The sequence below is a fragment of the Ochotona curzoniae genome, unplaced genomic scaffold, assembly GCF_017591425.1.
Source record: "Ochotona curzoniae isolate NIBS_2020 unplaced genomic scaffold, NIBS_Ocur_1.0 contig_43, whole genome shotgun sequence".
Classification (NCBI taxonomy): Eukaryota; Metazoa; Chordata; class Mammalia; order Lagomorpha; family Ochotonidae; genus Ochotona; species Ochotona curzoniae.
In genome coordinates, this window is record NW_024466218.1 from 20621347 (window position 1) to 20635128 (window position 13782).

A 13782-nucleotide genomic window follows, 5' to 3' on the forward strand; every position below is an offset into this window, starting at 1 on the left:
GTTCTTATTAGCAGCTTATGGTTGGCCTTTGTCCCTTTGTGAATGAGCAGTTTAGTACCTTTATTACAAATGTGAGTGTGCTGTTTGTACACCAGGATCGTGACCCTGGTGTACAGATACTCTTCCCAGCATCTCAGCTGCCTTTATGTTCTGTATTGCTTAGGGTAGAAAGCCCCGTTCCATCCAGAAGTTTAGTCAATATTCAGCTTTCTTCACCTTCTTATGGCTTGTCCTCTTCGCTCTCAACATCTGCCTCTGGATTCCATCTGGAATTCATTCTAGGGTCCGATGTGGCGTGAGACTAAATTATTTTCCTCCCATTCCCCAGACAGCCGTCCCTGCCCCTTGCTTGAGTGAAGAATGCTTCCTTTGCCTCTGATTTGCGATCCTCCCGGGATCGTGCGATAAGCCCTGCGGATGCCAAATTTATTTCTAGGCTGTCTGATCTGACTGTCCACTCTTTTGTCAGCCTCATAGCCTTTTAATTATTAAAGTGTTAGCCTGGGTTAAGAGTAATCTATCTCTGCTATTTTGCTTTGTTAGCTACTTCTTCCCTCCTAGTGCTGTTTGGATTTTTTTTTTTCCTTCGCGTCTCCGTTCTTCTTCTCTTCAGAGTTCACATCAGGCTGTGGAGTACAAATGAGAGTCACAGCGGTTTGGAGTTCTCTCTGACATTTCTGTCTTCACTCTCCTGTCTTCCCTTTCCAGAACGCTGGCTTGAGGCACTTGCTCTAGACGGGCTCTTCAATCTTGAGTTTTGCAATTTTCTTTTTAGAAATCTTTGCAAATTTCCTCATAATGTCACAAGTGCTGTAATGTTTTAATAAAGAATATTTTTGTGCATTGAAATATTTCACTTGTTAACCCTATTATAAAATAAAGATGTTGCAGCTTATATATTAATTTTGTACCTTATGATGCTGAGTGAATAGTTCCTGATCTCTCCTGTTCATTTTCACTGGGTTCCCCGGAATCATTTATCAACTCCCTACGAGGGTCATGGGTAGTATTTTGTCATTATTTCCAATCAGGCCCCTCAAATATTTCTAGATACTGCTTAATTGTTATATTCATGGGATAAAAATCCACCTGGTTCTAAATGTGGAGATGGGCAGGCTTGCCCTCAGTTGAACATTCTAGAATGTATCATTTGAACATTGCACAATATGTCAATTGGAACACAAGGTGGCTAACCCATAAATAATGATATTTTTATGTGTCGATTCTTTAAATAAAGAGGCTTGGTTATAGGTGAGTCTGTTTGTTAGTATTTAGTTTAGGACTGCCACGTCTATTCACATTGGAGAGATTAAGTGGCCAACTGTGTTCTGGCTCATTTCCCAAATAAAAGCAGCTTTTGGATTTTTTTTTTTTAAAGCTTCTAGTCAAAAAAAAGAGTTATTGATTTTTATTGAAAAAGCAGATTTACAGAGAGGAGAGACAAGGATCTTCCATTTGCTGGTTTACTCCCCAAATGGCCACAGTGGCCAGAGCTGATCCAATCCAAAGCCAGGAGCCAAGAACTTCTTCCAGGTCTCCCACACAAGTGCATGGTCCCAAGGCTTTGGGACATCCTCTACTGCTTTCCCAGGCCACAAGTAAGGAGATGGATGGGATGTGGATCAGCCGAGACATGAACCAGCACCCATATGGAATCCTAGTACTTGCAAGGCAAGGATACCTTAAAAAGTTCCAAGAAGTTAGCAGTCTTTGGGCCCGGCGCAGTGGCACAGTGGTTAAGGTCCTCGCCTTGCATGCCCGGGATCCCATATGGGCGCCGGGTGGTCCCGCTTCCCATCCAGCTCCCTGCTTGTGGCCCGGGAAAGCAGTCGAGGACAGCCCAAAGCTTTGGGACCCTGCACCCGCGTGGGAGACCCAGAAGAGGCTCCTGGCTTCGGATCGGCATAGCATCGGCCATTGCGCTCACTTGGGGAGTGAATCATCAGACGGAAGATCTTCCTCTCTTACTCTCTGTCTCTCCTCTCTGTATATCCGCCTTTTCAATAAAAATAAAATGAATCTTTAAAAAAAAGAAGTTAGCAGTTGTTTACATTATGTTGGGGCCATTGCTGTGATGTAGCAAGTGAAGGTGCCATTCACGGTACTAGCATCCCATGTGGATGCTCTTTCAAGTTCCAGCTGCTGCACTTCCAATCCAGCAAAGGATGATCCAAGTGCTTAGACCCCTGCACCCACGTGGGAGACCCAAAGGAAGACCCATGACTTCAGACTGGCCTGCTCTGGCCTTTGCAGTCATTTGGGTAGTGAAACAGCAGATGGAATACCTCTCTCTCTCTTTCTCTTTGTAATTCTGCCTTTCAAATAAATAAAATAAATGATGTTAGTTATTGGTCCCGGTCTGTAACCTGTATAGTTTCTATGTTTTGAAAATTACGTTGAAGTCACAGCTTAATATGAGGCTTTTTAAAATTTAGTCTTAGTAATTATAGAATTTAAATCATCTAAATAATTCAAGTTTTTGTCCATTTAGACGAGATTGGGCGCGTTCAGGGTTGTATGGCCGTAGACAAGTTTGTGTCCATTTAGCAAGCCATAAAATGTTAGTGATTCATTTCCCAGGAGTTATTTCTGTTCCTTTCCTTTCCTTTCCTTTGCTTTCCTTTTTTTCCCCCCTAATTTAAACAACATAGAATTACAGACAGAGGGACACAGAGAGATTGAAAGAGAGAGAGATCTTCCATCCTCTGGTTCACTGCCCCAAATGGCTGCTACCACTAGGCCTGATCCAGGGCAAAGGCAAGAGTTTCATCTGGTCTCCCACATGGATGGAGGGCCCAAGGATCTGAGCCATCTTCTGCCACTTTCCCAGGTGCAATAGCAGGGAGCTGGATCAAAAGCAGAGCAGCTGAAACCAACGGGCTTGAATATGGGATGCTGGCAGCTTAGTCTCCAGCATCACAATGCTAGCCTCACCCTTTCTGTTTTTTTATTAATATTCTGAGTTTATGTGATTTTTATCTTTATGATTAGTCTTAGTCTATTTAATCATTATCTTTTTTAGAAAACTTTGGTTTCCGCTGCAGCTTTAATTATATCTTGGCTTGTCCGAAGTTGTTTTTGCCCATGCATTTCTTTCTTTCTGTCTTCAGTTCTGCTGTGGTTACTTGTATTTACTTTGAACATTTGAAAGACAGTGCTCTAACTTCCATTTCTCTGATTACTAATCAAAAAGAAGCAATGACCTGTGTGGCTTTGTATGTCTTACTGTTAGGGAATTCTGGGTGTTTCACTGTCTTCTCTCCCTACTAGACTTTACCAGTCTCAGGAACTTTCATTTTGGTTGATAAAATCATTACTGCCAGGAAAGTATCATTTTAATTACATTTAGGAATCAAATATCTTCTCTTTCAGGGATTAGGCCTGGCTTTTAATTCAATCTTATCAACAAGATGATTTTTTTTTTTTTTGAATTTTGACTTCATGAGGCTGCCTTCAGTTTCATTTTCTCCTTCTGGTTCTTCTTTAGATCATGATTTGCTCAATGAACTCCTAATTTTTGCTGGCTGGGACTTAATCCCAAAAAAACCCTTTACATTTTTTAATCATTTTTAATTGTGGTAAGGGAAAAAAATTAATGTCAAATTTCCCATTTTATCCGTGTCTAAGGAAACAGTTGAGTAGCGCTAACTGCGCAGTCTCTGCTGCCTTTCCGTCTTGCAAAACCGAAGCTGTTCGTCCATTGAACAACCCCGCGTGTCCCCTACTGCCCACCCACTGGGAGCCCTGTCTCACTCTCCCTTTCAGTGACTCCGAACACTCTGGCAGACTTCCTCCCGGAAGGCTGGATAATCTACCCTCAGATGCACACAATCTGTTTTGTCTTTCCACTCATCTCCCGCTTCTCAGCTCCTGTCATGGATGCTACATGAACTTGGGTGTGCAGCTTTCTCCTTGAGATGCCTGCTAGCAATCTTTTGAATATGCGCCCAGTGGTAGAACTGCTGAATCAGATGACAGTTCCAGTTTTTGAGTCTTTGAAGATTTTCTATACTGTTTTCATGTAGCAGCTGCAGCACTAATTTTTTGAAGCTAAGCAGGTAGGGGAGACCTCTTTTAAACACCAGTGCAGCTTAGATCTTTCCCTTTCAATCCCAGGCAGGCAGGTTCTCTTCCCTCTCGTACCCGTGGGGTGGCTGCGGTAGTCTCCCAATGCTACCATTAACCAAGAAAACATAAGCCATCCAGACTTTCCTTTCTTTGTAACGATCCTGGATTTATTTTTCCCCCTTCATTCAAGCTATTTTTAGAATTTTCCCTTTTCCTCAAAATTATCAAAAGGAAACTGTCTTGCAAAGTATAACCCTTGTACCTGAAGAGTTCTTAAAAAAAAAAAAAAAAGATTGTGTTATTGCTGCTGCTGTTGACGTAGAAACTCAGTCATTTATCACTTCTTTCTATTGGAAAATCAAAGTACTTGTGTTTAGTCATTTTGAAATATACAATAAATATAAATGACTATTGTCACCATACCATGTTATAGAATATCAGAATTTCCGAATTTCCTCCTCGCTCTAGCTGTGTGAAGACCCAGGACTGGTGTCCTCCTGAAAACCCCCTTAGCTCCATGGTGCATAGATTACACGTCATATCCCTCTTTTCTGGTATTCATCAGTGCGTTCTGTGGGTGTTTTTCATGTCCCTCCTTCTACAGTCTCTGCCCGCATCGCTACCTGTGCTGTGTGTTCCTTTCACTGTTGGATATCCAGTTTTGCCTGATTCCTTCCCATCCCCCAGCCTCATCCAACACTTCCTATCCACCTGAGGCAATCTTAGCTCATCTTGACCGCTTCCTTGGAGTGTCATCACAGAATCTACATGGCCATCCTTCTTAGGACCTATAGGCCCTCATGCTTGGTGCTTGGGGCTATTTTTACATCCTTAGGGTCTGTTGTTAACTTTTCCAGTGTGCATTTCTAGAAGTCTCCAAATTACCCTCGCCCTGAGCTGATGGGCAAGGCCTGCCTGTTGCCAAAGTAATGCTTTTCTCCTCCCTTGCTCTTGAACCAGGAAGGCCCCACTTGGTCTTCATGGGTGTGGCTCACCCATGGCATTGCCAGCATCTGCCAAGGTCATGAAAAGAGTCTCCCTTTCGGACTTAAAGCCAGTGGGTAGGTTCTTTGTACACTCATCTCAAATGTAGTTTCCAATCATCAGCAGGCATATCATCTCCTAGCGAACTTGCTAAGCCAAACAGTCCTTTCTTATATCATGCAGGGAAATAAGTTGAGCTATGATTCTTTGATCAAATCCTAGTCTTTTTATTTTAAGATTTATTTATTTGCAATGGAAAGTCAGATTTACAGAGAGAAGGAGAGACTGAGAGAAAGATCTTTTATCTGCTGTTTCACTTCCCAAGTGGTTGCAATAGCTGGAGATGAGCCAATCCAAAGCCAGGAGCCAGGAACTTCTTCCAGGTCTCCCATGTGGGTGCAGGACCCCAAGGCTTTGGGCCATCCTCAACTGCTTTCCCAGGACACAAGCATGGAGCTGGATGAGAAATAGAGCAGCCGGGATAAGAACCGGCACCCCTAAGGGGTTCCAGTACTTGCAAGGTCAAGATTTAGCCCCTGGGCCATCATGCCAGGCCCATTCAGCCATTTTAAAACCTCTAGTTCCCAGCACACACTGCCCCTCAGGATTTGCCTGGAAGTACTGCCCCCTCAAAGGACTCCGTCCTTCCCCATTTCCTTCTGTCCCCAGCCCAGCCCTGGATCTCCAAGATCAGCAGTCAAGGTGGTGCTACAGAGTGCTGCCCAAATACACAAGCACAGGGCTTGGCTCATCCAGACTCCTTGTCTACCACGCAAGGCCACACAGAGGGAGGGGTTGACACTTTGATCTCCCAGAGCCAAGGGGCTACAGTACCCTGGGCAGCCAGTGTCTTGGGGAGGATCCTTTAGCCAATGGTGTTGGCTCCAAGGCTGGCAAGGAGTCTGCTGGTGAACTGCCCTCCCCCTTCTCTGCGTGCCTCCATGAAAACTTTTATGGGAGACAGAAGATGGGCACTGATGGAAGAGCACCGTTTGAACACCCCAAGTTGGCACCTTAGAAAGGCCTAGAGTTACAGTGCTCAGTCCTTACTGAGATACACAGGGGGGCTATTAACATGTCCCAGTGTTCTGGCCAATTGCATGAGACTCTGGAGTAGGGCATAAGCAGCAGTGCCTGGCAGCTTCCTCTAGGTGACTCTAGTGTGTGCCACAGCCAAGCACCTTTAGCCAGAGCAGGGAGAGAACTCAGGTCTAGTACTGTGTGTTCCCCTGTTCCAGTTTCTGCTCACTCTATGCCTCATTTCCCCTTCCCTCCCCCAACCCCCAGCAGAAAGTGGTGCTGGCTGCCCTTACTCTGATCACACAGGAATACTGGGGGAGAAACCAAGGTTCATGAGAGAGGAAGCATCCATTAACACGCAGGTGCCCACTGTCTGGGGCAAGCCCTCTCCAGGCTCAGCACTAGCAAGAAGACACAAAGGCAGCAAAGGGGCTAGTCCCTCCTGAAGCCCAAGGGGTCCTTGGAAAGGACCCTGCCCTGGTTCAGGCCCTTGGGTGGGACTCCAACAACTGAGCCTCACGGATGGCACACTGCAGTGTGGACACTGCCTGGACCAGTGCGGGGTGTCTGGGAGTGAGGTCAGCAGCTATGCGTGAACTCCCGGGCCAGAGTATGGAGGAGAGAGATTTGGAGAACAGCTATGAGTTTGGACTCTGATTTCTGCTTCTGCAGCTTAAAAAAACACCCGAATAGCTACTCTGGCCACAGCAACAACACACATTGGAGCCTGCAAGATGAAGAGAATGCCCACTTGCTTCCTTGCAGGATCCATTTTACTATCTGTTTGGCCCCTAAGATGAGCCTGGATGCTGTAAATAAAGCCATCCACACACATGGTCCTGAGCATGCCGGACAGTCTTCCCATTGTCTAGGACTGCTGGCAGCAGCCACCTGCCTAGTGTACACACCCCTGCCACCACCACCTTTCCAAAGCACATAGCCATGACTGAGGAAAGGGGTAGGGAGTGACCCTCACCCCACCTCAGACTCTTCCCTCTGACCTGCCCATGGGACCAGCTCCTTTGACCATCTCAAGCACCCTCCAGCCCCCAGCTTCTCTCTACCCTAGCCCTGCTGTAGTCAGGCTCCCTATTTTCTAAACACCACCTATGTCACCTCCTGCACCTGCATGCCTTGTCTTTTTCCCCACCCAAAAGGCCCATGTCAGAATCCTAGCCTCTCCCAGGACCCTGGTCTCCAGGTGAAAATCACTCCAGGACCAGTGGTGGCACATCACACTGGGCGTCTGCTCACAATAGCATTCCATGTCAGAGTGACAGTTCGAGTCCCAGATGCTCCACTTTTGATCCAGCTCTCTGCTGGTGTGCCTGGAAAGGCAGTGAAATCCTTGGGCCCCTGCCACCCACATGGGAGACCTGAAAGGAATTCCTGGCTACAGCCTGGCCTAGCCCTAGCTGTACTGGCCATTTCGGGGAACAACCTAGCAGATGAAAAATCTCTTTAGTCTCTCCCTTCCTGTCACTCTACCTTTTGAGTACATGAATTAGATAAATCTTAAACAAACAAAAGTAGTAACAATGTCTACCTCTGAGCTCTCTCCTAATGTAGTGCCAGGCATATGGGAAGCAATGAGATTTCTAATGAAGAAGGATAAACCAACACATGCAGGAATGCCTGTAGTTTCCCATTGTCCTCGAGGTCCCTGGGAACAGGGGCTTTAGCTTATACCTATAGCCCAATGCAGACACTACATGGGCCTTGGCTGACCCTGTGCAAGCAGATGGTGTTTTGGTTCCTGATGCAGAGGGTCTGACTGTGGGGGGAGTAGGAAAGGAACATGGAGAGAGACCCTACCTGCCTCCAGCTCAGCTCAGGAATGGCAATGCCCAGCAGAGAGGGATGTGGGGGGCAGGCAGAGCCACAGCACCAATGCCCATAGCAGGAGGGCTGGATGGCCCTGGCACTCATGGGGAGCCTGCTGCCTGGCAGGCAAGGTTGACGGGGTCTCTTGTGCCTTCACAGAAGGACTTCACGGTACGTGAAGAGCTGCAGCAACAAGACGTGGAGCGCTGGCTGGGCTTCATCACATTCCTGTGCGAGGTGTTTGGTACCATGCGCAGCAGCACGGGCGAGCCCTTCCGTGTGCTCGTGTGCCCCATCTACACCTGCCTCAGGGAGGTAAGAGATGCCCACAGCACCTGCCATGCTAGTGAGTGCGGGGGAAGAAGCAGCACTGTGGCTCCAGGAGGCAGCCATGGAATCATGGGGTTGAACCCGGTGACCATTGAATGTCTGCTTAGTCAAAGAATCTGTCTGCTTCCAAACATTACTGAGAAGTGAAGCTGGATAGCCAAGGCACTTGGGGGAAGCAAGAGAATGTCAAACCATGTTCTGGGGGACCGCCCTGGCAACTCAGGGAAGGAGAGAAGAGTGCTGGCAAGGTAGCTCAGAAGCCTCTGGGAATGCCCACATCCCATTTCAGAGCACTTGGTTTGAGTCTTCCTCTTCTGATCCCAGCTCTCTGCCAAGGTGCACCCTGGGAGGTAGCAGGTGATGCTTCTGTACCTGGGTTGCTGCTGCCTGTATAGGACACCTGGCTTGAGTCTCAGCTTCACCCTAGCCCAGGGATGCTGTTTGGGGGCATTTGGAGAGTATACCAGCAGGTGGAAGCTCTGTCTGTTGCTCTTCCTCTCCAATAAAATAAAAGAATTGCAAGGGACAGGAACAGAAGCTTAGAGGTTGGTCAGAGGCTGTTGCTGCTGTCCGGGGCAAGGCTAGCAGCTAAGAATACAGCAGTGTCGGGCAGAGAAGGGGAGACCAAGAGCCCAGCTGTGGTTTTCATTGGACCTTATAGCACTTGCTCATGTGAGAGGCAAGGAAGGGAGGAACGGCATAACTCCACCCACCAGCTTATGGCACTGAGGCCTGGAATGTCCAGTGCGGGCAGAGAAATGCCCTCAGAAGCAGAACTGGGATTCAGCACTTGATGTTGCTGTCACCTTCTGTCATCCCCAGCTTGTGTCCTGAGGTGAGTCTGGTGGCAGTTTCCAGAAGGAGTCATAGGGCAAAGTGAACTGTGTGTCAATGGATGCCCGGGGTCTGACAGACTCACTCTACTAAAGATCAGAGTAGCGGCAGAAGAAGTCATGGAGGCAGAGGAGCAGCCCAGGGGGTAGGAGATGGGGCAGGAGTGTGAGGCATCAGAGAAGGGTCCAGAAGGTAAGAACCAACTACAGCAGCCACTTTTCAGTGGGAGCCTGGACCAACCCCAGTTCCCACCCTTCTGTCATACTGGGACATAGGGAGGGACAGCTTCCTGGGAAGCAAGGAGTCAGGGCAGAGAAGTGTCCTGGTTTGGTGACAGAGATTGTGGGGGGTCCAGGAGCTCAGGGGAGGAAGATGGCACAGCATACAAAAAAAGGCAGGTACAGAAGCATCATTAACTGGACAGCAGCCTGCTAATTGCACCTGATCAGGCCTCCCCTGGCTATGTATCACTGCCATTCTGCATGGCGGCTCCCACAGGCACTCAGTGCACACAGAGGCCACGCCAGTCTCCACCATGCTCTCAGAGATCTTGGCTCAGGATGCAGGCCCAGGAGTGCCAGCAGCATCCTTTTCATAATGGGAGGCAGGGAGCCTGGGGTCCCCTCCTCGTGTGTATCGCCCTGCACTCCTGACACCTCACTTCAGGACAGGGCCAAGTGCCATTCTGGGGTGCTGACCTGAATTGCCCCCACACATCCCTCTGTGGGATCCAGACACCTCCTGGTGTTGCTGTCACCTGCTACTGAGCACTGACCCAGCTGCTAAGACACTTTTCACACCTCCAAGCTGGTGTGAGATCCGGACGGCGTCCCAAGGCAAGAAACACAGCCCCTACTTTCACCCACCTCTCCGAACTGCATGCTTGTGTGAGACCCACAGACCTATCTAGTGCTCCCGGCGAACTTGGAGAGTAAATGCATCATCTGTGGCATGAGCCATTCTGTAAAGCAAGTAGCCAGAGCCCCTTGTCCCAAGCTAGCACAGCATCCCTGGGACCAGGTTGCTACTTGCCTGGGTTTAAGTCCTGGCTCTGCTGCCTCAGGGAAGAATTCACCTGCTCTGTCAGCCAAGGGGGCTCCCACAACTCTGTAAGGGCATGTGGAGGTTGGGCAGTGAGGTGTGGAGAGGAAGCTAAGCAACCTAGGGCAGCTGTGCCCAAAGATGGAAGGAAAAACCCAGGGCACTCATTGTGGGGCCTGCAGATCCCAGAGAGATAAAGGGATTCTGGGACAGATCCCCATCTGACCATGGCCCATGACTGACAAGACACACAGCCCCTCCCTGCCACGCTGGTCTGGAGCACCTGACCTCCTGTCCCATGGTTCTTTCTCTCCACAGAGAGAACAGGGCCTTAGGAAAACCTTAGAGTGCAGAGGGGTGCCCGGGAGGGATTCATCTATCTCTATGCCAACTTGATTCCTCTCCCAGCTCCCTGAAGAACCCCAAATTCCTGGAGCCAGTTGTTGCTTCCACTGCCTTATCACATACACGCATACCAGAGCTGACCAAGTTCTCAAAGCAGGTGGGGTCCACTCCTGCACATTTCTGGAGCCAAAGGCACTAAAGGCTGCCTCCCTCCAGCCCCAAGGCTCCCCTGCGTCTGATTCCTTGGAAACCTAAGTCAAACCGAGACCCACTGCCATTGCAGTCAGCATCTCATTCAGAAGAAGAGAAGAAGGAGGCCTCTGCACTTTCCCTCCCACCCTGCAGCCCCCTTGAACTGGCCCTCCTCTCTGCTACTTAAGTCGCAGGCCTCAGCATCCTCCTTCCTGGCCCCGACGTTTCTTCTGGCCCAGCTGAGAGCCACTTCTCTGCAGGTCCCCAAGCCCAACATCCAGATGGCTGGCTCCCTCCTGAAGGATTAGGTGGTGCCCTGTGCACGAGTGCTGCTGCTTCCTCACCCTGTCCTGCCCACAGAGCAGGAGGGGCTGCCCAAGGGTGGTCTCAGGCCCTAACCTGGCTGCAGCTCTGTGGAATTGATGCCTTTTTGGCCAGCCATCATACATACAGAAGGATGCTGGCCCACAAGCCCTTGTACTGTTCTGTTCACGAGCATGTATAGTTCTGCCGAGGTGGTTCCCCAGGTAACAGTTACAATTCCAATTAGCCTCTCCCTGTTCCCCCTGCCTCAACTGCCTCTAGGAGGCCCCATGAAAGCAGGACCATGCAGTGTTTGTGGGCCTAGCTTCGCCTCAGCTTCGTTCATGCTGTTGCATATGGCAAGAATTCTTTCTTTTTCCTCCAGGATGGTGTCTGATGCTTGGGACACTCATACCCCAATTCAGAGCGCCTGACTTGAATCCCAGCTACTCTGCTTGCAGTCCAGCTTCCTGCTAATGCACATTCTGGAAGGCAGCAGGTGTGGCCACAACAGCCAGAGATGGGTCAAACTGAAACCAGGTCTCCCACATGGGTGCAGGGGACCATCCTCTGCTGCTTTCCCAGGTGCATTAGCAAGGAATTGGATTGGAAATGGAATAGCCATCACTGGGAACCAATGCCCATATGGGATGCCAGCATTGCAGGCAGAAGCTTAGCTTGCTACATCACAACACAGCTCCTTGGCTATTAATAGTTCTGTAGTGAACCTGGGAATGCTAATGTGGCCTTGAGATTTTGTTTTTAGTTCTTTTAGGTAAATGCCCAGAAGTGCGATTGCTGGATAGTATGGTAGTTCTATTTTTAATTTTTTACAGACTCTCAGTACTGTCTTCCACCACGGCTGTAGCAATTGCAGTCCCACCAACAGCATACAAGTGCTCCAATGTCTTTACATTCTCACCAACGCTTAGTTCTTGGTTTTCTGGTAATAATCATTCTAACAGGTGTGCAGCGATAGCTCATGGCCGTGACTTCCCTACTAATTCATGACACTGAGCATCTTTCATAAATCTGCTGGCTGTTTATTTTCACATGTCTTCTGCTGCACTCATATCTATTCAATTCCTAGGATCATTTTTGTATAGGGTCATTAAATTTTTTTGTTCTTAAGTTACAGGAGTTTCTTTTATCTTGAATATTAATCCCTTATCAGATGCACAGTTTGCAAATATCTTCTCTCATTCCCTAGGTTGCCTCTCACTCTGTTCATTGTTTGCTTCACTGGAGAGAAGCTTTTTGTCTGAGGCCATCCTGTTTGTCTGTTTTTACTTTTGTTGTCTATGCTTTTGGAGGTCTAATCAAAAAAAAATTTTTTTAATTTAAATAAAAACCTCAGACAAAGGTCAGCAATGTCAGGTACCTTTTCTTTTTGTTTTCCTGTAATAGTTTGATAGATAGATAGATAGAGAGATAGATAGATAGATAGATAGATAGATAGATAGATAGATTTACTTTTATTTGAAAGTCAGATTTACAGAGAGAAGGAGAGACTGAGAGAGATCTTCCAATTGTTGGTTCAATCCCCAAATGGCCACAACAGCCAGAGCTGAGCCAGTCTAAAGCCAGAACTTTCCTCTGGGTCTCCCTTGTGGGTACAGGGTCACAAGAACTTGGGCTATCATCAGTTACTTTCCCAGATCATAAGCAAGGAATTGGATGGCAAGTGGAACAGCCAGGACACAAACCGGTGCCCATTTGGGATGTGGAGGATCGGTGCCAACACCAGCCCCTTACATTTATATCTTTCATATATTTCAAGTTGATTTTTCCTTATGGTACAAAGTAAGGACAGGGTACAGCTTGATTTTTTTCCGTAAGAATATCCAGTCTTTGGGCCCGGTGCGGTGGCGCAGTAGTTAAGGTCCTTGCCTTGCACGCCCGGGATCTCATATGGGCGCCGGTTCTAATCCCGACAGCCCCACTTCCCTTCCAGCTCCCTGCTTGTGGCCCGGGAGAGCAGTCAAGGACAGCCCAAAGCTTTGGGACCCTGCACCCGTGTGGGAGACCCGGAAGAGGCTCCTGGCTTCGGATCGGCATAGCATTGGCCGTTGCGCTCACTTGGGGAGTGAATCATCGGACGGAAGATCTTCCTCTCTTCCTCTCTGTCTCTCCTCTCTGTATATCCGCCTTTCCAATAAAAATAAAATAAATCTTAAAAAAAAAAAAAGAATATCCAGTCTTCCCAATGGACTTACTTTTCCCTATTGTGTGTTCTTAGCATCCTCGTGGAAGATCATGATGTGTAGCTTTCTTTCTTGGATTCCATTCTGTTCCATTTGTCTTTAGACCTGTTTTCACACAAGTACCATGCTATTTTTATTCTGTAACTTTGTAAAGTATTTTGAAGTCAGCAAGCATGATGCTTCCAGCTTTCTTCTTTTTTGCTTAAGACTGATCTGGCTATTTGGGGATCTGTGTGATTTGATATGAATGTTTAAATTGTTTCTGATGTTTCTGTAAAAAAATGCCATCAAGTTTTGGATAGACATTATGTTGACTCTGTAGATTGCTTTGGGTAGTAGGAATGTTTTCATAATATTAAGTCTTTCAATCCAACATTGGGAATAAATCAAGGATTCTTCCCTCACCACTCATATTCAACACGGTATTAAAAGTTCTAGCCAGGGCCCAGCACGGTGGCGCAAGTGGTTAAAGGTCTTTGCCTTGCACACCCGGGATCCCATATGGGTGCCGGTTCTAATCCCGGCAGCCCCGCTTCCCTTCCAGCTCCCTGCCTGTGGCCTGGGAAAGCAGTCGAGGATGGCCCAAGGCTTTGGGACCCTGCACCCTCGTGGGAGACCCGGAAGAGGCTCCTGGCTT

General features: G+C 48.1%; 1 protein-coding gene across 1 annotated transcript in view; it reads left to right on the forward strand.

Moving 5' to 3' along the window:
- CTIF (cap binding complex dependent translation initiation factor) overlaps positions 1–13782 on the forward strand; it is a 233404-nt gene that overhangs the window by 192159 nt on the left and 27463 nt on the right. Inside the window, exon 10 of the mRNA XM_040984982.1 lies at positions 8056–8211. Within this exon, the coding sequence (XP_040840916.1) occupies positions 8056–8211 (156 nt within the window). The remainder of the gene's footprint in view (positions 1–8055; positions 8212–13782) is intronic.